We start from the raw sequence: 22,929 nt of genomic DNA, 5'->3' as shown, positions 1-22,929 counted from the left end.
AAAATTTTTAGTCCATGTGGCCCATCCCTAGTTCTGATCGAGGCATTTTTTTTTAATTTCTTCTTATTAGAGGAATACCAGTGTCCGTGTTTGCATTCTGACACATTTAATGTCACAACTCGCATCCCTCGTTTCTGTCCACAGTCTCTCTGGGTACACGTGTCAAATGATGCAACACTGCACAGCACAATCCATTTGTTTCTTTGAATCACTGAACAAATAATACAAATTGCAATTAGAAAGCAGAATAAATACAATGCAGTGAAGCTCACGGCCTACAGAGTAGGAGTTTTTGAACCTGAATCCCTCCGTTCTTGCATAGCAGTGGTTTTCTAATGCCTTTCATAAAGCAGAGGGCACTCTGAACAGTAAATAAAATTCAAATCCATTCAACAGAATACGATGTGAAGTGATAGTATTAAGAGGGAGGACAGAGATACAGGAAGGGCCTCCTGAAAGTGAGACAGTGGGATTGTCTTTATTTATGAAATATTAATGAGGAAATATGGATTTTTCTTCTTGTAGAAGACATTTCCCTTTCAAATGTGTTTATTTGCTACCTCTGTGTTTCTGTTCCTACTGGAAACTCGTCACGTCACCTGGTTTGGCCCACGTGATGCAAGAAGTTCAATAAAACACAGGTTTTATTGAACTGTCAGCCTGATTTTATTCCACTTCCACTTTTATTCCATGTGCTTGGAATGTATTTGTTGAAATGTGAGCAATGGTTTCCTCATTTTTTATTTTTTATTTATAGGAAGCTAAAAAACAAACAACAATTTGGTTCTTTTGATTTCGTTGCTTTATAAGCAACTACAAGTCACTGTGTTTGTCTCCTTTTGTAATTAAATATGGACTAAACATATAAAGTGAAACCTACCCCCATGCACACAGACAAGCATCTGTTCAAGTCTCTTTAAAGTGATTCATTCTTCTTTTCATGTGCAGCAGCACGGGAAGCTGTAAGCTGCTTTTCCTCATACATTCTGAAAGTGTGTCATCTGTACATGGATCTAAACAGAAAACAACCACATCGTTTCATTTGCCATGAAATATTTATGAGCAGTTAGCAGCAGCAGCAGATGACTGATCCGTTGGTATTGAGTTACAGACAGATAAGTGACTCGGAGTGAAAGGCCTTGGTATTGATCTGCACTCCTCCCAGAATGGGATTCCTGTCACAGGGGTAAAGACGGTTAAGAAGATCCCATTATCTGTTGTTTTAACATGAGCCTGATTCGTCGTCTCGCGCTGGACGTATTGGAGATCTATCACTGTATTTAGTGTCTCTATTGATACACGGGAGATGAAATTGCACACTCTCTGCACAAGAGGGAGGGTTGTGGAGTGTTTTATAAGTGACATATCTTAATTTCTGTTAAAGTAGGATTGTTTGTCTAATCTTTTCTCGTCTCTCATGTCCTGCAGAGAGTCGCTTGAAGGCATCACGACAGAGGAAGGGGAAAGTGAGAAGGGACGAGACGCTCAGAAGATCCCAGGCTTGGTGGCTACATGCTCAGCTGTCTTTGGCTTTAAGAGGAACAACTGAAACTAATCAGCAGGAAACATGGATTTTGTAATGAAGCAAGCTTTAGGTGGTGAGTACTCGGCTGCAGCTGCAGAAACATTCTTCATGCAGGAATACGTTGAGCTCACACCCAGGTCGCTGTGGTCTGTGCAGAACTCTGTATTGTTGTGGGATTCGATCGTTTCCAGGCTGCACACCGACAAAATTCAAGACCTTTGTGGAAAATCAAGGCCCAAAATTTCGATTCCATCCGTAGATGACTCTCTTTTCTGTTGTTCAGCCAAATACAACTGACAAAGACGCTGTTGGGGTTGTGTAAAATAAAGCATGAATCAGCGTTAAGGGCTTTGCTAGAGTGCACTTCAGTGAGGGAAGACAAGCGATGTTCTTTCACCTTTCTACAACCCTACATTTGCCCTGCAGTGAAACATGTATATACTTAGACAAGCGACTTTCCATCTAGCCTGTTGTAGATAGATTCAAATCTTATTAGGAGTCTGGTAACACACCACCTGGGTGTCATTATAGGACATTTAATTTCTTAACCCTTTAAAACTTAATGAACTTCGGATAATCGTAGTTACGTCGTCTTAGAAAGTCCAACTGTTCCTGAAAAGCTGAGACGTTTCGATCTATGGTGTCATTACGATAATTTCATTTGCGCCTCTCCCTCTTCATTTTAAACTCTTATTACACTCTTATAACATGCAGTAAATTGTAAACACCTGCCAGATATTGACAGGTACAAGTATTCTGGAAAAAATGTATTAAAAAAGTGTTTGGACTTTTAAAAAGTTAATATTTATTAACTTGCTGCATCTATCAGGATAATAGATGTTTTATTTCTTCTACCCGCCTCACATTTACACCACACTAGCTGAGGTTGGACTCATTCACTGAGAGCAACATAAAAAAAAAAAAAATGCCTCTCTGAATGTTCTTGTAAGTGAGGGGCCCCCGGGGGCCCGAAGGTCCTGCCTCCTTAAATCAGCCCTCTCATCTAGTTTCATCAGCTCAGTGACCAGCAGCCAGAATGAAACGAGATTTATTCCTTTATAGCTCAGCCTGCCCTCGCTCTTCCTCCCAACGCTCCTTTATATCTCCTCCTCCTCCTCCTCTTCCTCCTCTTCCCTCTTCATCTCTCATCCCTCCTTTGCCATTTCTTTTTCTCTGTTTTTGGCCAATTGATCAGCTGTATTTTCTTGATGCATCTGAATCTTTCTCCACTTAAATCTCTTTTAACCCGTTTCTCTCCCGTGCTTTTTTCCTTCTGCCTTTCGCTCAACCTCATACGTAGTTCCTGTTGCACAGAATTCAGTTTTGTTTCTTCAGTTTCTTGTGCTTCAGACCAGATTATAGTTGTTGATGTTACACAATGAAGTGAGAGATAAGTCTCGCCTTGTTAGAAGTTTATAACGGAAAGATTAAAAGGGTCTAAAGGCTCCAGGCATTTCTCATCTCCGTTGTAGAAACATGAAGTCACATCTCTACTGATTCACAAAATACACCGAATCATTTTTTGTAAATAAGTTAGCTTCTTTAGCCTGAAAGCCCACTCCAACAATATTTTTACGGCGCTAAAAAGTTGACCTAGAGTCTCTCCATTAAGAACTGATTCTGCTCCTGCAAAGATCTGCCAAGCCAGTCAAATCAGTTGGGGGCGGGGCTTAATGTGGGGATGGACAGAAGAGTACCGGTGGTCATACACGTCATCTGAGCGCCATGGAGTTTAATTTGTTTACAACAAAATGGCTCTGATTGGTTGGAGGACTGTCCAGTTGATGCAGAGGTTGTTTTTTAACTGCATCGGTTGAAAGACGCCCAACAATGAAATCAAAATGACACCAGACTACTTTGTCTTTTCTTGTATAGAAGAAAATAAAATCTGTGTCACTGGGATGCATAGTTAGATTTATAGGGGGATGCACGTCCAGTAGGGATGTGCGACATTTCATCGTTTACGATATATCGTCAAAAACATTCCCCACGGTAAGAATATGTCATCCCGTGATAAAAACGATAAATTATCATAGATGACGTATATATGTGCGTGACACACTCGCAGCCCAACACGTATGGAATATTGACAAATTGACAATAGCGGAAGGCGGAGCAGATACGCCGGGCAGCGAGGAGCTCGTTCCTAAACGAGGCTCCACCTCCATTATCTGGTTTGGTTTTAACCCCTTAACACCTGAATTGATTTTTCAATTATATAAAGAAATGAAATATTTGTGTTTTTGCTTACCACTCCGGCCGGTCCTACGAGAAACTAGTGCAAACCGACATTGGAGTATTACATGCGTTATTTCGGCTGCAGTCTGAACGGAAACAGTGCGTCGCAAATTCGCGACACTAGGCATGAAGGGGTTAAAAAGTCTGATGCGGAGCAGCAAATTACAACATGCAAGGTTTGCTAACAAATAGTGCATAAAAAGGACAGTGACACCATTAATTTGTTCCACCCCCTCAAACACAAGCACAAACCAGAATATCAAGAAAGACAGAAAATGCGCAAGGACACAGAAGCAGCGTCGACTTCATCCAAAGAGTCCGGTAAAAAAAAACAACAACTCAGATAAAACTTGGCAATGCATTATAGTCAAAAAGATTAGGCTGAATTGGTGTTTATTTATCGTCATTTTTATCGTTACCGTGATAAATACCAGAAATTATCGGGATAAAATTTTTAGTGTTGCTGGACGTTGCTGCTTGACTTAAATTGATCCATGAATATCTAGTTGTAGTCCCAGGAGGTAAACCTCTTATTTCCTCTCAGTGTATACTCCAGGTCAGCACCTCTTCAACAAAGCAATGGCTTAAAAGTCGACTATTACTAGAGTTCATCTAATAAGCCCGGAATGCAAAAGTGGCAGCGAAATTTAAAATAAAATGAGGTGAAAATCCACTTGGCCTGACTCCATCACTTCATCCATCTTTATCAACCCACCTTTCTTTCCCTTCCTCCAAGATCCCTGCTCTCTACTTCAATTTATTCACCTCCATCCATCCAATCTATTGTTCCTTTTCTCTATTAATTATGTCCAGGGTTTTATTTCTTCCTGTAACTGATCCATTCTTTAATCTTCTATCCTTCATGCAGCCCCACCCACCCTCTATAGATAAAGAAGTTTACCCCTCTATCACCTCCCCCTCCTGCTCCGTCCTTCCATTCATCCTTCCATCCTGAGCTATAGTGTTGTAATTTACCTCCCGTAGAGGTGCTGTCAGTGCAATGACCTTTTCTCTGGGACCGAACTGACGTTTATTTTATTGGGCCACAGCTGGACGTCCATGAATATATACAAGCTGCAGAAATCGACGCTGAGGATAAAACACACACACACAGATGAGGTTTGAGTCGTGGCTTCAGTCCCGAGGGGCATCGTGACCATTTGGAGATGAAGTGCACCGCGGCCGGTCGCTGCTGTTAAGGTGGGCGTGTCAGGACATCCATCTAACAACAAGCCCGCAGTATTCCTCATGAATAGAAACGACTTTGACGACGCAACCGGATTGATTTTCAGACACCCTCAGAGATTTCTGCGTTTGTTCTTTGCAGCTCTTTATTTTAATGAATGAGAGAAAAAAAAAGGCGCTTTTTCCTTAACGGCTTAAAGTGTCAAGGTTCAGTTATTCAGTCGAGAAAATAACAGGAGAAGATGAGATCACGTGAGATTCATCAGCTTCATCGGTCACTAAATTATTCTGTGACAGCCAAACAAACTGCAGATTAAATGAATGTGATGTTAATGAACGCTCCTGGTAAATGGACCTTGACGTGATATTTAAAAAAAAGTCCAACCCGAGACACCGAATCAGAGAGAAGTTAGCTTCAGTTTTAGTCACAAATGGACGTTTAGAATCAGAGAATATTACTTAAAAACAAGGATAAAACAAAGGCACGGGACTTGTTGGGTTTCTTTAAGACGTTTCATCCAAGCAGGTCTTTATGCAGAACATAGAGCACACCTCAAACTTACATGTCTGGGGTCTTTTAATCCAGATACTAACCTGTAATTTGAGGAAATCTGTCTTCTCTGGCTAAAATGTGCACGAGTGTCCCTTGTCCTTTAGGTGTAGGTGGACTTCAGAGACTTGACCTTGAATTTATGGATGCATTTTGTTGTATAGATGATTAGAAATTAGATTTTTTTGGTCGCCGGCTATCACATCAATGGTGCGTTCATGTGCAGTTATATCTAATTTTAACCTTTACTCTAAAACCAAGTCTTGACAGGTTTTAACCGTCAAAATAGCCCCAAAATGTTTGCATCCCATGAACAATTGGCCCCAGTAACTTAATAAAAACAACACCACACACACACAGACGGAGCTTTACTAATGCCATCAGACGTTGGATCCACCTTGACGCCTCATTGGTTCAGACTGAGCTATAGATTTCAGCCTCAGGCCTCGGATCCTATTTGCCGGTTGTTTAATTAGAAACCAGATTAATCAGATTCTCCACGTTGTGTTAGCTTAATCAGACCCTGGCCGCCTGGTCCATCCACTCTGAGCTACACCAGATTACTGCAGCACGTTATTCTCGGGTTATTTCATTGACTACATCAAAATGTTTGTACAGATATTCATGATCTTCAGAGTCTCTGACAGGTTTTATGTTTTAGTTTAGTACACTATGCTCATAAAACGAATTCCCTTCATCTACAAGATAATAATTTAACGTTGAAGGCTTTATTTAAACACCTTAATGTGTCTGTTAATCTCTTTAGCCCCGTTCAGATCTCACACTAACATCCAACCTGAGCAATCTGAGTATTCACACCTGGCGTTAAAATGTGTCTTCACATGCGTCCCTAGCCGGCGCTTGAGATCTGATCTCAGTTTCTCTGTATGCAAATAAACACCCACATCATTTGGGCTGAAGTAGAATACTATAACAGCTGCAGAGCTGGACATTGAAGCCTCCTTAGCAGCTCTGTCTGACTAACGTGAAGACACCTAGCTACAGCTTCCTGTCCCACAATCATCCCAGATAACACAATGACCACAGTCCAGGTGGTCCGTCTACCACTGATGTCAGGGACTCCAGCTCTGTCCCTTCCACAGAGTCCTCCTTCTGGATCAGCTTGTCCAGCCGTGAGGTGTCCTTCTTCTTAGTGCTGCCTCCCCAGGACACCACAGCGTAGAAGAGGACACTGGCAACGATAGTCTGGTAGAACATGTCCAGCAGCTTCCTGCAGACATTAAACCACCTTAGCCTGCTGAGGACATAGAGACGGCTCTGACCTTTGTTGTAGACTGAGTCTATGTTAGCCCACCAGTCCAGTTTGTGATCCAGATGTAGACCCAGGTACTTCTAGGTCTGAACCTCCTCTACACACTCCCTGATGATGGTTACAGGCTGTAGGTCAAGCTCTCATTGGTCATTGGTGAAATTTTCATGGCTTATAACATCTTCAGGGTAAATTTCAGACATCAGTTCTGCTGTTTGTCTCTGTTGTTTTTGTATCGTTGGTATTTATGGATGTTCTGGGAGATAAGCAGCACATTTCTTCTCCAGAGTGTCCAACATGTCAAAAACGTTTCCAAAAAAAGAAGGATTTTCAAGGTGAAATGGGGATATTTGAAATTTGTCATTAACTCTGGTGATAAGATGCGATCTCAGAGTCTCTGTCTGTGACATCAGTGCATTAAGTTTGTTCCCAGTATGAACTTCCTGCTTCTCTGCTTCTCATAAAGAAGCCCAGATGAAAGACAGATAATCTCTGACAGATCCGCGTGAACTGTCCCGAGCAGGCGGCTCCAGCTCCCTGTTTCATTTCCTGTGGCGCCGCCATGGAGATGAGCGGGCGAGGATGCTGCAGTGACAAGAAGCCGCGGGGGCGCGTTTGATTAGTTGATCAGAGACTCTTCTCTCAGAGCCACAGACAGGTGGGGCTCAAAATACCCCCCCCCCCCCCCCCAAAAAAATCACATCAATGCAGCAGGTTTCTCTGGAGGTCCGGGCGCTCATGTGACTTATGAGGCCGTAATTTGGCGATCCATTATTCAAATGAGCTCCATTTTTCAAACCCCTCCACCCCTGACAAATTATCCAGCCGCACTACCATCCATCTGGCTGGAAGAGGAGGAGGAGGAGGAGGAGGAGTCAATGGTGCATGGCTCATCTCGTTGATTTCGTCTGTCTCGTGTTCAGCTCAACTAATCGTTCTCACTTTCTGTGTCGCTCCTCAGCTCAGCTTCCTCCCTCCTCCCTCCTCCTCCCTTCTCTCGTTCTTCTTCTGCTCCCGTTTCCAGTTTGTCTCAGGGTGGATTTACGAGACCAGATAAACTCGGGCTTGGCCTCCTTAAGATGCTTGTAAACATTTGTGAGTGCACGCCTCAGCCTGGTTTCGCCAGATGTTAACTTGAAACAGAGTTGTGAAGATGGCAGCGTGAGTACTCTGTACCTGTGCACCTTTATTTAAAGGTATACACCAACCAAACCGCCATCAAAGAACTCCTGTCAGCTAAGGGTGTGTCTTTGTTCTGAATCCAGGAGTGTTAATCCTTCAGGTCGGTTTAGTTTGTTCTGGTGTGAACACAGCTATCTCACTCCGTTCTGGAACGAATGAACCGAGTCCAGATGGAGAAGGTGAACATATGTTACCCACGGACCAATATGAGCAGCTCCTAATCATGTATACTGGATAAAACTTTAGTGTTCTACTCAGAGCCTAGATGCTTCATCAAACTGAACATGTTGATGCTCCACTTTCAATTAGATTTTTTCCTGAAATCTATTTTATTTCTTCAAAATTATGACCAGAATGTAGTTTTGAACTTTGAACTTTGTCTCAGTTGATTTGTCTCGATTGCACCACGAACCGAACCAAGTCTAAACACAACGTTCTCACAATATTGCACCTGAATCGGAACGAAATATAGGAGTGAAACCAGATTGTGGCGTGGCCTTTTGGCTGTATGACGCCTGCGTCTGGGCCAAAACGTTTCACTTGTACCCAATACGAAGACTACAGTCAGTAAATCTGGTGACAGAGGTCCAACTAGAGCCAGAACTGATTAGTAATAGTGAATATTTTATCGTTAACAGGAGTAATTAGGGCCAGGTATCGCTGCTAATTCCCTGAATCAGTTTGGATTCACATGATCCTGATTCGGTTTGATTTATTTGGAGAATCTTGTAGATTTTCTTGCATGTGTCTTTGCTTCTGTGCAGCTAGCTGTCTGTCGTCATACCTTTTTAAATCCAATCAGCTTTCAGGGTTAGCGTCAAACCAAAATGCATTTTTGTGTTCCTACACTAATTAATTGACCTTTTATATGATTTATTGTCATCTTATGATAGTATGCAGTCTGTCTTCTGTTCGTGTTTGTTGATTGAATGTTTTCTTCTGTCATGTCTTCGATCTCACCAGACCAGTCAGAGGAAGATTACTAACGAGAGGATGCAGGGAATAGCGTATGATTAAAAAATGGACGAGGGGATTTTATGAATATATCAGATATTTCAAATACAGACTGATTTGAATCTGAAAATCATTTTTTTCTAAAAACCCAGCCCCGTTCATTATTTCCCAAAAGCGCAAGCAGAGTCATTGTTCTACAGATTTATCCAGAAGTTAATTAGAATAAAAAGCTTTTTCAGAGCGTAATGCATCAGAAACAAACTGAAACCTTTTATACTGACTGTGTACAACAGATTAATGTCACTATTGAATAACACAATGCATTTGACAAGCTCTTTCTGCCAGACAAACAAAGAAGCCCTCTCACAGATGGCTTTTTTCTTCTCAGTGTAATTCGTCACGGTTTTCATCAGAACCTATAATTTCTGACAGTTTTTCTCTTTTATTCTCTCGGTCTCCATTTTAAATCTCTCTGGCTGTTCAGTGGAGATCGGCCTTCGAGCAGCGGCGACGGGCTGCGGAGCCACATCGGTCCAGATAATGTTAAAAGATAAACGTTACACGGCGCCCTCTCTCTTTGAAGAGACGGCGTCTTCGCTCGGTGGACTCGGATCGAGATGATACCGGGGTATTTAACCTCTTCTTACCCGGGCAGGATTCACTGAGGCTCCTTCAGCTTCATCGACATGAACAAATACTCAACCTCCTGTCCCTCTGTCTGCAAACAACCAAGCTATTAAAGACTGTGAAGGTTCTCAGTCATCCAGGTCATGGTGTATCCAACAAAGGTTAAAAAAAGGCAACTGGACTTGTAGAGTTTTTTTGAGAAGACGTTTCACCACTCATCCGAGTAGCTTCTTCAGTTCTAGGGGACTGGTGGGAAGTCTGAGGTTTAAATAGGAACTCCTCCTGAAAAAACTTGCTTAGCTGCACCAGTTTTTGGTTATTAGCATAACAAGCAAGTTGAACCAACATGAACATGAAACATGAAGAAGAACCAAAATAACGTGTCTAAACTGGTCTGCTGTTTGGAAGTAGCTTCCGTTTCCATTTAAAGATCAGCTACAGTTGTGTAACTTCAGTATCTGTGTGAATGAAAAGCCGAAGCTGATTTTAAAACACTTGCCATGTAGTTTGTGAATTCTCCTCCAGGATCAATTCAGTCTCATCATGTTTTATTTTTTTATTATAACGTGTCTGAGGAAGCAGAGAGCTGAAACTAAACTACAGACGAGGAGGGCGAGAGGCTGCACATGTTTAATATAATGGGAGCATAATTAGAACTGTACTCTCTGGAGAGATGAAGCATTTTACTTTGACCTATCAGCGTCTTTACCCTTCACATGTTCCTCTCCATCCATCCATCCCCCTTCCTCCGTCCTCCCGTTCGTCCTCTGCTGTCCCTCCCCCTCTGTTTCTGTTCCCCTCTATTAAAGAGATGTTTCAGGACTGATTTGATCATCCGCAGACACGAGGCATTTACATTCTATTTTTAATCTTTTATATCTCTCGTTTCTTCCTCTGCATTTGATTCTGTCATCCCACAACCCTCCTTCCTGTTTCCCTGCTCACACATCTCCTCTGCAGACAAAGGTGGGCAATTCAAGGCTAAGTGCTCGAACAGTCTCAGTCCTCGCGTTGTGCATTCAGTCGCTCATTACTTCATACACTCTTTAACCACAACTTTGTGCCGCCGGCGTTTTCATGCACAAAGACTAAGTAGATACAGAGCGTGGCGGTTTACTTCACTTAAACAGGCGGACGATGGACAGCAGAGTGATTGATTTAGTAGATTTGGTTGAAGCTCATTAAGGACAGCATGCAGAGATGAACTGCAGTGGTGTAACTTTAATATTTCTGTGAACGAGCGTTGCTGTTTGGTTTGACAAAAGTGTCTCAACAGTGCTCCTCTGTAGAGTCACCCTATCAAACCTGCCCCAGATGGTTGTCACTGCCACTGTGGAAATCAATTTAAACAGGAGGGAGACCAGACGTAGCTCTACTGGCCCCTCGATCTTTTAATCTTCTTCTAATCAAAACCAAGTCCATGTAGCAGCAAAACGCCTTCTTCCTCTTTTGTTTTAAAAGGAGCAGTGGCTAGCGTCAAAGCTGACAAAAATCTAAGAAGATGTCTGTCTGCTGAGTGGAAGAAGTAAAATGAAGTGAGTCCCGGTCGGCCTATGGCAGATGGGTTCCTCCATATGAGCTTAAGGTTCTGTTCAAGGTTTCTTCCTGTTAAAAGGGAGTTTTTCCTGCCACCGTCACCTTCAGGCTTGCTCTGGGGGTTTCAGGCCGGGTTTCAGATCGGATGTTGTAAAGCGTCTTGAGACAGTTTGTATTGTTATTAGGGCCGGGACTCGATTAAAAAAATTAATCTAATTAATTAGAGGCTTTGTAATTAATTAATCGCATTTTAATCGCATATAAATATTTGACCTGAGAACAGTGAGAAGTAATTTTTTTCATATGGATTTTTAGTATACCATTGAATAATGACTAAATTTCCCATCCACGGGGCCAACCAAAGCGGTCTCATCAGCTTCTTCTTTCATGTTCACTGTGGTTTGTTGTTGTCTGAAGTAATGAACAGTGTTGCCAACTCCTCAGGAAAGGAAAGTAGCTATTGGCTGTCCTAAAAGTCGCTAGAAGTCGCTAAATGACGTCATCGGCTAATTTGCATAATTTACCTTTTGGATGTAATTGTGATGGACGCTGTATTATTAACGCGCCTCCTTTATCCGGGCTTGGTATTGGCAAAATGACTCTAAAGAGACACTCTGGCACAGTAACTTAAGTTTTTTTTTTAATTTTTTTTTTAGTTTTCTTAAGTTTGGTTTAGTTTCTAGCCTACAAGTCACAGGCACAGAAGAACATGAGCATTTTTTGCCATAACTAGAATATTTTTAACATTTTTTGTACAAACGGTTTTTACTTGACAAAATTAACAATCTAAATGGATTATTATTTTATTATTTATTTTAGTGTGACAGTGAAGAAACATTTACATCCCGCTCTGTAAACCAGGGCGCGATCAGCGGCAGCTTTGCGCATGCGTCATTCGTTTGCAGTCTGGACGCGGTGGCGTGGTTCTCCCTCTCTGCTCTGACCGCTGCTGCGCGGGGCTACTGTGAGACTGACCGCCTGTGAGTGCTTTGGGACGGGAGCACCCGCTGCTTGTTGAGGACACTGGTAATGAACGCTAGTTGGTGCTCCAGTATAATCGGTCCGCCGAAACTCATCCAGTGAGAAACGTTCCGCGGTGCAAAAATAAGTGTGATTAAAATGCGTTAAAAAAAATTAACGCGTTATTTCTGTGTAATTAATTAATCTTAATTAACGCGTTAAAGTCCCGGCCCTAATTGTTATTGATGCTATATATAAAAAATTTAATTGAATAATCAGTTTCCCAGCGGAGAGACTGAAGAACAGAACAACTTTCTTCCAGGCTCAGCACAGCTCTGATCCCTTCTATCGCTGTCGCACAGTCTTCTAATTTAGGTTTGGTTATTGAGTAGATGTGCACCAAAAAAACAGACGTAATTCTTTCATATATCAGCTGACTAATTTGTCTAAACTTTACGACAATTAAATTGGTTAATCTAGTTTCTTTCACTTAAAGAGAAAACAGCTAGTTTTCCACTGTCTTTGCACAAACCCTGACATTATTCAGATAAAATAATGTTTGAGGATTAAGTGGCGACGCTGGAGATCCTCAAGGCGTCCAGGAAATGTTTCCGTGTCGTTCAAACTGTACTACAAAGAGTAGTTTCTTTTTTTTTAGTGTGACGGTTTTGTTCTGGATCAGCGCCTGACTGAATGTAGATTTCTTTCTGAAGCCTGGAGGATCATTAAATATTGATTCTGTCATCATTATCAATCACCAACCCTTTCACTCCTTTCAGATATGTTGTATATTGTGGTTATTTATTGCAGTAAGGCTATAAAAACGTGAATTACCACCTCTTTGAACACCAAAGGAGAAGAAATGTGGCTGCAAGGAGGCTGCGGTTTCTCTCTCGGGTTTGTTCGACCCGGGGGCTGCCGCTCTGCAGCAGCGCGCCCATGCAGTGGCTCTAATTGCCCTGCAGCGCTGCGTGGTGGCAGCAAACCTGAGGTTGACAAATTAGCACTCAGCTGGTGGGGGGGTTGGGGGCGTCGAAATGTTCCCTAGGACTCGCTGGGGAGTCGGGTTAAGGTCAGACTGTCCGCTGTGGACCCTTCACTGTGTTAACACACTCAAACACACAACATATGCTCTGGAACTGTGTGTGTGTGTGTGTGTGTGTGTGTGATCGTACACAGTTAAGTTAGTAAAGGGTCCTTGGTGTTTTTATACGTGTACTTAGTAATTAATTAAAAGAACCCCGCCGTTCACTTGAACAAGGCCGGACTGTTAGCGCAGCAGGGTGCTGATGGAGGGAGCTTCAAAAAACAACAACTAAAAAATCATCACAGGCAGTCATCTCTCAGCTGATTCAGTTCCTGGCAGATAGAAGATGCTTTATTTCAACACTGTAGGCTACCGGACAGTTCTGGAAACAAATGTGAGAACAGCTACAGATGGATAGTGTTGGCATATGATCATTTCAAACTGTTGGGTTTGGACAGGGTTTTATTTCATGTCTCACATGTACCTGAAACAACAACACGTCTCTAATAGAAGGTCGAGTCAGCAGCCCAGACCCTATGTAGACCCTAACGCCGTAGCCTGACGTACATCTCCCCAGAAATGTAACTGCACGTTGCTGCGACGCAAACAGCAAGAGCTGTGATTGGTTCGCTTGGTAGTAGCATGCTTCCTCTTCAGTATTTCTGGCTGCTTCTCCATCTCTGCAATTTTCTATTTGATTGTTTTGGATCAGTAAAGATGGAAAACATCGAGGAAAGGTTAACTGAGGTGATGTTTCAGAAATGTGACGTGACGACGGCGATATTTTGGCAAATGTTTTCAGTCGCAATTGTTGAAAGTGAAGCAGGAAGTAGAAACAAACATTAAACTCCCCTAAGAATCTACTGCTCTGTGATCCTGCCATAAGACTGTAGAATAAGTGGAGGGCATGACAGCTCCCCCTGGTGGCTGGCTGCAGTATAGGTCAAAAGCTCCGCCTCCTCCGTGTTAGTGGGCGGGACTTGGGGTGAACTAAAACACGTCAAATAAATTAATTTCAAGGATGGTTTCGGGCTTTTCAGGTTAATATAATGATAATAATAATATTTAACTGTCTGTTTTTCTGAGACATTTCCTTTAAGTTATTTAACGCTATAAAAACAGGATGTGACATCATGATGATTGACAGTTGTCATTGACAGTTGCTCCGTTTTTCTTTTATACAACTTCAACCCGGTGTAAAGTCTACAGACCGGGCAGGAATGTGCACTCAACACAACCACTATCAGATAAATAACTTGTTCTCAGTCATCCAGGTCACGGTATATGAAAAAATAATCAAAGCTGAAACAAGGGTAACACATATTTATATGCCAAACACTTTTAGAGCTGAAGACTTTGAAGAAACGTCCAGTTTGTTTGGATGTACCACGATCTGCAGGACTGAGAACCTCCACAGACGTGTGCACCTCTATCATCTGCAGGTTTTCAGCGTTTCAAGGTTTAATTTAAATTTAATGTCGGTGCACAGCTGTAGAAAACACACAGCTGTTTACATCCGTCAGCCTCTGGTTTGGTTCTGGCGAAAGAAAGGGTAACGAGCCGGTAAACCAGGCCGCCAGCCAGCCAGCCAGCCAGCTAGCCAGCCTCTCCTCTCACCAGCGCCAGAGCACAAGATCAATACTCAGATAAAGTTTTCTCTCTGCTGGAGAATCCATAATTCATACTCTCTCAGGCGGTCCCTGTATTTACTATCGATCAGACGCTGGTAACAACAGCACTATTGATAAGCCCAAGGGAGTTCCTTTCACGTCTGGAAAGCGGCTCCTGTGACAGATGAAGAGGTGAGATTGTTTTTGGAGAAAGAGGAGATTGAACCGCTGCAGAGGCGCCTCCGTGCAAGGCATTTCAACTCCCAATCTCCAGTCAGTCTGCAATAAATACAAACTATAGAAGAAGGATTTCACAGCCACAGTAGGAAAAAAAAAAGAGTCAGTGGAAAATGTTGGTTTGAATTTATTGGAGATAATGGGATTATGATCATGCCTTAATAGGACACTGCAAAACATCTTTGAAATCCAGTGTTTGAAAGCTTGAGATCAAATTTTTTTTCTACCGTGTCCTTTGTCCAGAAACTTATAAATACAAAGTGGAGATTATGACCTGAACATGGAGGTTACAGGTAGAGCTGACAGATGGCCGACACCGGACGCAGGAACATGTCTTCCTCCCGTCTCAGTGGTTCTTTGTCACGTTTCCAGCTGGCTGTTCTTCTTCCTTCTTGTCTTCCAAGACGCCTCGAGGAACCCCGAGTGTTGCCACGTAATCCTCAGAACTGCAAACGCACACAGTTTTCTCTAAATAACATCAGAGTTCAGGGTTCGTTCTGTATTCTCTATTGGATGCAACGTCTCGGCTTGGAAGCCAGATCAACGATTTGTTTTGTGGTGGAGTTTATCTGGAGTCTCTCTGTTAGAAACTGATTCTGCTCCTGCGAAGATTTGCCCGGCCAATCAGATCGTTTGGGGGCGTGGCTTAATGTGGTGATGGACATAGGTGTAACGGTAATCTTACATGTCGTCTTAGCGCTGTGGAATTGAATTTCTCTCTTGCTCTTCATTGTGTTTGTCAATAATCTGACATTTTATGTGTTTATTAAAAGGTTAGCTGCTCCTCAGTGAGCTTAGAGTTAGCTGCAAGGTGAGCAGGACAGACTGGAGTCGATTTTCCTGATTTTCCCCAGGAACTTTTTTCAAGGAACCTTGAGAGCACTAATTGTCAATCTCCACCATAAAATTAGTCTGCTGATATGTCAAAAAATGAAGGCTGTCTTTGGTGCACATCATTGACTGTTGCACTGTAGCTCAGCTGCAGGATTTCATCTTTGATACTTCAAGTTTAAACTTTCACATTGACTGTAGGCTACTCACTTAAAGCAAACTGATTTTCCAGAACTTTCTAGACCCCAGGAACCTTTTTTTTAATTAACTTTAAGTTTCCTTGAGAGTACTGACTGTCAGATTAGACAAATTAGTCTAGTGATATATCAAAAAATGAATCTTCTCAACACCCTGCTCCCCTCCAGTCCAGTAGGTGGCAGTACATCTGATGATCCAGAAATGTGTTTATGGCAGACAGCTGGTCTGGAGTGTCGCCGTTGGGACCTGGTGCTGCTCCTGGCTGAAGGACAATCCAAATCCAGATGCCACCAGATTCGTCGGGTGCCTGCTGGCTTTGTTAACGGTTGTCGCTGTGCAAAAGCTCCTACTTACCTCTGCTATCTGTACCCCTTTTTTTTCCACCTTCTGTCCAGGGGCCACCAAAGACATGGGTAAGATGCTGGGCGGGGAGGAGGAGAAGGACCCGGACGCAGCCAAGAAGGAGGAGGAGCGGCAGGAGGCGCTGAGGCAGCAGGAGGAGGAGAGGAAGGCCAAACACGCCCGCATGGAGGCGGAGAGGGAAAAAGTACGACAGACCATCAGGGACAAGGTAAGACGTCACCCCAGGATGGACGTTTAGATGTCCTTTTTGACGCATTATATGCAGCCAGAGTCGTGCTACTGCTACTGCTTCAGATCCCTGCAGCCTGACGTAAAAACGTTGTGCACTTGTCAGCCAGCAGATCGTCTCTTTTCCTTCTAGTCCTGTTTGTGACAGTTTTATGTTTCCAGGAATATGATTTAAATGCAGGAAGAAGTTGTGAATTTAGAGCTTTATTGCATCAAAACCAGTTATACAAACGTTTTTTTTTTTTACGTCACATAGATTTCAACAGAATTCTTTAGGTGCACTGTTCCCACATTAGAGTCAAACATCTCCATAAATGCTAATCTTACTAGTCGGTCCTTTCCAAACATCACACACACACACACAGGGCTCAGGTTGACATGAGGATAACTCATACACACAACCATTAAACTACCATAACCTGCAGAAATTAAACTACACAAACCACAAAACACCTCCTCGTCTCTCAGCAGCCGAACAAGCTCGGAAATCTCTCCGTCCTCCTGCCTCCTACACACCATCTACTCAGGCGTCTCCTCTCTTCTCTGTTGCAGTGATTTCAGTAAAAGTAGTAGTAAAAAAGTCCTGATCCACAATCAAAGGTTCTTTTTAAACTTAATTTCTCTGCCTTTCTGTTGAGCTAAAGGAGCCTGATACATAATTTTGTTCTATGACACTGGATCAAATCTCCAGTTGTTAATCTTTCTTGCATCCTTGTTGCGCTAGGAGCCGTTTGTTCTCTGTAGTTTCATCTCTGTCTTCTCTTCGTCCAGTACGGGTTGAAGAAGAAGGAGGAGAAGGAGGCGGAGGAGAAGGCGGCCATGGAGCAGGCCTGCGAGGGGTCGCTGACGCGCCCGAAGAAGGCCATCCCGCGAGGCTGCGGAGACGACGACGAGGAGGACGAGGAGAGCATCTTTGACACCGTCCTCAAGTTCCTGCCCGGACCTCTACAGGACATGCTTAAGAAGTAGAAGACAACATCCGAGACGACGTCAAGCGAACCCTAAAGTCGGGGTCCGGTGTGGCCTGGGCCAGGCTGCAGGGCAAAGGGATGCGGGGGATCTTTGTGTCGGGGACTTTTGGGTTGAGAGGAGGTAGATTGTATTGCAGGAAGGGTTTCAGGGAGAAGTCGCTGGGAGCTAAATAGATTTGGGAGGGGGGTCCTTGTCAAACTGTTAGGGGCTACACACTGCCTTTCTAGAAATCTTTTACTTTCTTCTTTTCTACTCCTCAATGATTCTTCTCCCTTTTTATTTGCCACAATCGTTGTCCAACTTTTCCACTGCCACTTAGCACATTTCTTACAATTAGTGTTTCTTTTTTTTCTACACCCATTAAAAACGGACATTTTGACTGGTGGCAAACAGTATTCCCTTAAAGGACGGACAGTGGACGCTCGTCCTCTTAACGTCTGTGTTTTTAGTTTCTTTTTTGAGACGGCACTGCCACCGTGTTTCCAGTAGATGGAGCATGTTTTCTTCATTCCAGTGGGTGTTTTCTACTTTTATGAACCTGGTGTCGGTCTTTATATCGGAAAAAAAAAAATGAAAAAAATCTAAACGTTTGAGTTTTTAGAACATGTGCCTTCATATCATCTCCTCTGGACAGAGGAATTGTAAATGAGGGTTTCATTTAGAGTCAAACAGGCGTAGGGTTGTCGGTTGTCGTTCAAAGATACAAGACTGGACACTTTTGGAATAATATATTTGATATTAGGATGTGTGGGAGGAATATCGTTGGGTTTTTCCAGAGCCCTAGCAGTAAATGATTTAAAAACATAATTCACCGTTATGTTTGAGGGACATGTCCCGCCTTGCTCCACTTTCTTTTCCACTTTCTACACCCTCAGATTAAAGGTGAAGTAAGGGCAACTTTTTTTAAGACGTTTTGATCCAAGCAGCTTTTATCAGTTCAGTTTTTTTTTTTTATTTAGAACCGAAGGAGCTACTTGGATGAGCAGCGAAACGCCTTCACGCTCTCGGTTCAGCTTCAGCCGTCCGGGTCAGGAGAACCTTCACAGACTGCATGAATACCTTTTATTTGTCTTCATCTTATTTACAGGATGAAATCGCTTCAGACGTCTTTCTGATTTGCATTTTCGTGATCCTCATCGACAATCAAAGCATCGACCGCTGGGAAACTGGGGCTAGCCGGTACCGTACGTGTTGCCATCACCCGTCACGCCGTCTAAAAGTAGATTCTACATTGAGAACTTGATTTTCTAAAACCATTTATTTCTTTTCGAATGCAAAATCCAGGCAGCGTCTGGTGGGTGGCTGGTTTCCGTGGTTTTAATTTATTTCAATGCAACTAACTGTCTCATTCCCATCCCGCCTGAGCTGACCTTTCCCCCCTTCACCAACGTGCACCTCGACTGAAACTCATCAAGACCAAAGAAATACTGGTGAGACCATTTCTTTTGTCACCACCCCCTAAACAAAGACACGCAGGAGAACCTCTGCAGAACCGTTCAGCGTGTGCATGCATCCCAAAGACCACCGTGATAAAATATATATATATATATATTTAAAAAAACTAAAGTATTCCACGCCTAAACAGGTCTAGATAACGGTAGACTGAGGAGATACTATATATTCTGCATCCTGCATCTCTTAATCCCACGAGAATATCACAGTGATTTGTCCTCTAGCATTTGAATAGACGTGCTGTAAATGGATCTCTATTTAGTGAATTAATATGTAAACGTTTATGGATTAAAAACAGAGCATGTTGGTCATTTCTCTAAATGAAAAATGAACCGGTGGCTTTTCAGTGGCTAGTTATGCAACGATCTATGATTAACACATTGTTCCATGAGTCTGTGATTTAGAACAACTGTAGGGATTAAAAATAAGCACTAATATAAAAGTTGAAAAACAAAAAAACAAACACATTTTCCTCTTGTTTTTCATTTTCTAGCTCAGATAGGACTTTCCACTAGACAAAGCCATATTGTTTAGATTGCAATAATTAAAATTATTTTAAAGAAAAAGAGAGAATATTTCAGCATTGTTAATCGTCTCATCGTTTGTTTTCTGGAAGAAAAAAAAAATATAGAAAAGAGAAAAAAAAAGATCTTTGCATATCTGTTTGTGGATCCTCACCATTCTTGTATCTTTAAACATGTAGAAAAAAAAGAAGAAGAAGAAGCCATTGTTCTAAGTGTTTGTGTGTACTACATGTGTTACCGTGTGTGTTTCTATGTGTGTGTGTGTGTGTCTTTCTACGTGTCCGTGGTGTGAGACCATGTCGCTGGCTCATATAGTCCGGGTTTATACTCTTTAAATGTGTCCTTGAACCATTTCCTGCACAGGCGGACGCTGAGGCGGCCTCCCAGTCGTGCCATGTGTACAAGTAAATGAAAACTAAACTAAAAAAAAAACAATACTTAACACATTCCTTTCAAATGTTGAGCATGCAAGATGTTTTGGTAGAGGAGAGAATACACCAAATGCCAAAAGACAAAAAAAAAAAAAAAAGACAATTAGATTTCCTGTTTGTGTGGGAGTCTCCAGGCAACAGAACGTGTGCATTGGATCCAGAAAGATTTGGGCTTTTGTTTTGTGACGGGCTTGTGTCGGATGTTGTGTGAGTGGAGGCCGAGATCACAAAGAAAGTTGTGTTTATTATTTTCTGCTGGACGAGCTTCTTGCAGGCTAAATGTGAACTATTCTCAGACATTAGCATGTCGTGCGTTCACTGGATCGAGTCAAGTTGTAGATTAAGGCCTGTGTTTTGTTCAGGGAGCTCACGGGGCAACCGGGGCAACGTTCTGGGCATCTTCTGGTATTTCAAGTTTGGTTTTAGACTCTCAAAAACTACTTAACAAGTAAATTTATTTTATTTTATACATGAAAAATGAAACCAGAAAGAGAACTAAAGGAGTCTAAACCATAGACTGTATATAAATATTGACAACACGTCTCCACTTCCTTCCTCTCATTGGCCAAACTGATGTTATTTTCCCGGGGATACGGGCGGCGCCATCTTGCGAGTTTGGAGCCAGAGTCGATATCGATGCCCCGCCCACACTTAGTCCAGACTCGCTCTTGTTTTATTTTAATTAATACTACGCTCTGCTCTACTTCCACCAGTTACAGTTAGAGGAGCAGCTCTGCCGTCCATCTGTATACAGTCTATGGTCTAAACGGAGCACGGACATGACTCTGGAACAACATTCAGATGTAATTTTAGACTTTCTGACTCAAGGTATCTGGTCATTTGAATTTCTCCCTGAGTGTTTGTCTTGTGAATCTGAAGAAGAACCAGGTTTATTTAGAGCTGAACACAATGATCCATGGACCAGAGACACCTGGACCAGTGGTCACCATGGAGACTACCTCCTGGACCAGAGAGACCTGGAAACTCCAGATGTTGCAGACTACTTCCTGGTTCAGTGAAGGACTTCTAAATTCTAAAAGAGAGGTTTCTTGTTTTTTCCAGTTTTTCATTTCTGGTTTTAAAAGTAAACTTGAAATACCACAAATAAATGCACAGACGATGCATGAGTAGAAAACAGCAACACAGGTCGCATTCCATTTATTGAGCTCTTTCCAGGCGCCTGGTATCGACGTGGGTTAATGAGAGACTAAATTAAGCCCAGTTATCATTAAGGGTATTAATTAAAAGGCAAGATTTCTGCTGTGAAAAAAAAGTCTATTGTCAAGAAGTTTAGGCCAGTTTCAAATGTCGACTGTAAACCAAAAAGGTGTTTCTATTCTGTTCTGTTCTAAATTGTCACATTAACTTTACCTCGACTGATTTAAACCCGTCAATCCTCCAAGAAATCAACAAACCGACTCGTGCCAGCAGAACTAAAACTGTCCTCTGTGATCTCGGCCTTAATTTGAGAATACGTGGAGCTAACGTTGAAGCTTTTTAAAAAGAAAAACGAGAGACGTGCAATTAAAAGAGAATAGATACCGTAACTAGTTCCTAGTTTCCATTTTTATTTATTTCAGTGTAAAATATTTCACGCAGATCTTTTTTTTTTTTCCTCTCTTAAAGAGACCAACCTGCAGAGAGATTTATTTGACTATGATGCACTCGTGTTGGAGGACGTGTGCAGACGTTGAGATGTTGATTTTGGTGCTTAGTGTGCTATTTATATATTTATTTATTTTAGGAGAATCAGATTTATTGTCATGTACTCAAGGTCAAGTGGAATAAGCTTAATCGAGCGCTGCTTTCCTGGTTGGAGAGAAGATCCCGGACTAGGCTTATGTCATGAGCCCCTCATGGAAACTACAGCCATACATCCCCTGTATGTAAAATAGTCTCTGTACGGGACTCGTCTCGAGGCGTCACAGCGTGTGAACTGCCTTTGAAAAGGGCTATTACCATGTCACCTGTATGTGAGGTTCGTGGTAACTCATCTGTCGCACCTGTGCTTGTCCTGGCGTGATGTGTCGTCGTCGTCGTCGTTCTAATTCATTCTGGTTGCATGAGATACTTCTGTGTTTGTGGAGAGCCTCCGTGGCTGTTCGGTTTAGATAGATGGTACTGTTAAAAAAATAAATAAATTAAAAAAAAGCAAGGAGTTTTAAGTCTTTTTAAGTAGGACGTTATAGAGAATAGGGATTTAAACTGTATATTTTCCTAAAGTAGACGTGGGTGAATGAGAGAGATGAAAATTTGAAATGAAAGACGTTAAAATCCTCTGAAACGCTGCCATTGGTGGTTTATTTTAATTTATTCTTTTAGGGGAGACTGCAACTGTTTTAAAAAACTGGATTATCAAAGCATCTTCTGTTGTCAGGAGCCCACAAACAATCAGATCTGAGAAACAAGCTTGGAAACTGCCACTGAAAACAACAGTCCACCCCCCCACACCCCTCTCTGTTGGTGATATCTCTCACGACTATAAAATAAAATATCAAGACAAAGGAAGAAGAAAAACATAAGATAAAGATGTATGGAGGGGAATGTTTTGGGATTAAAACTTTCCTTTAAAGGCTGAACTCTGAAGGAAAGATGTCATGACTTTTGTCTTGTGTGTAACATTTTTTTTATATTTTTTTTGCACAAGCATGTGAATATTTACTGCCCTGCTGAATCCTGCCAGTGAATTTAGAAACGTACAGGGTTTAACTGTGTCCAGCACCGCCGCGGAGTTTAATTTCCCTCAGGTGGGAGTTGGGGTTTCGGTGAACTCATCAGAATACATTCCAGTCTTGTTGGCGTTTGCACTAGAACACGTGAAAATGTTACACCGGCAACTGTTATGGCATCTCTCAGCTACCTAAAGGTGTTCAATACCTGGCAGCAGTCCCTTTAGTTTGGCCGTACGCACCCCACCCACTCAATTGGCAACGTTTACAGGTTTGTTGTTGTCACCGACAGCGAGGTGAAACAGAGGAAAGACTCAGAAGGACATGGAAAAATACGTTCTTACAGATGAATCAAAGGGG

The 22,929-nt window shown here is 42.3% G+C and overlaps 1 protein-coding gene across 1 annotated transcript; it reads left to right on the top strand.

The window, feature by feature from the left end:
* The first annotated feature begins 1,473 nt into the window (after positions 1 to 1,473).
* On the top strand, positions 1,474 to 18,305 carry LOC311492301 (complexin-2). The gene is made up of 3 exons (XM_084550538.1): positions 1,474 to 1,598; positions 16,326 to 16,501; positions 17,293 to 18,305. The coding sequence occupies exons 1-3, from the start codon at positions 1,568 to 1,570 to the stop codon at positions 17,488 to 17,490; spliced, it is 405 nt and encodes a 134-aa protein (XP_084406664.1). The 5' UTR covers positions 1,474 to 1,567; the 3' UTR covers positions 17,491 to 18,305.
* The last annotated feature ends 4,624 nt before the right edge of the window (positions 18,306 to 22,929 follow it).

The sequence above is a fragment of the Chelon labrosus genome (genome assembly GCF_963514085.1).
Source record: "Chelon labrosus genome assembly, chromosome: 8".
In the NCBI taxonomy this organism is placed as follows: Eukaryota; Metazoa; Chordata; class Actinopteri; order Mugiliformes; family Mugilidae; genus Chelon; species Chelon labrosus.
This window is presented reverse-complemented; position numbering and strand designations above follow the sequence as displayed.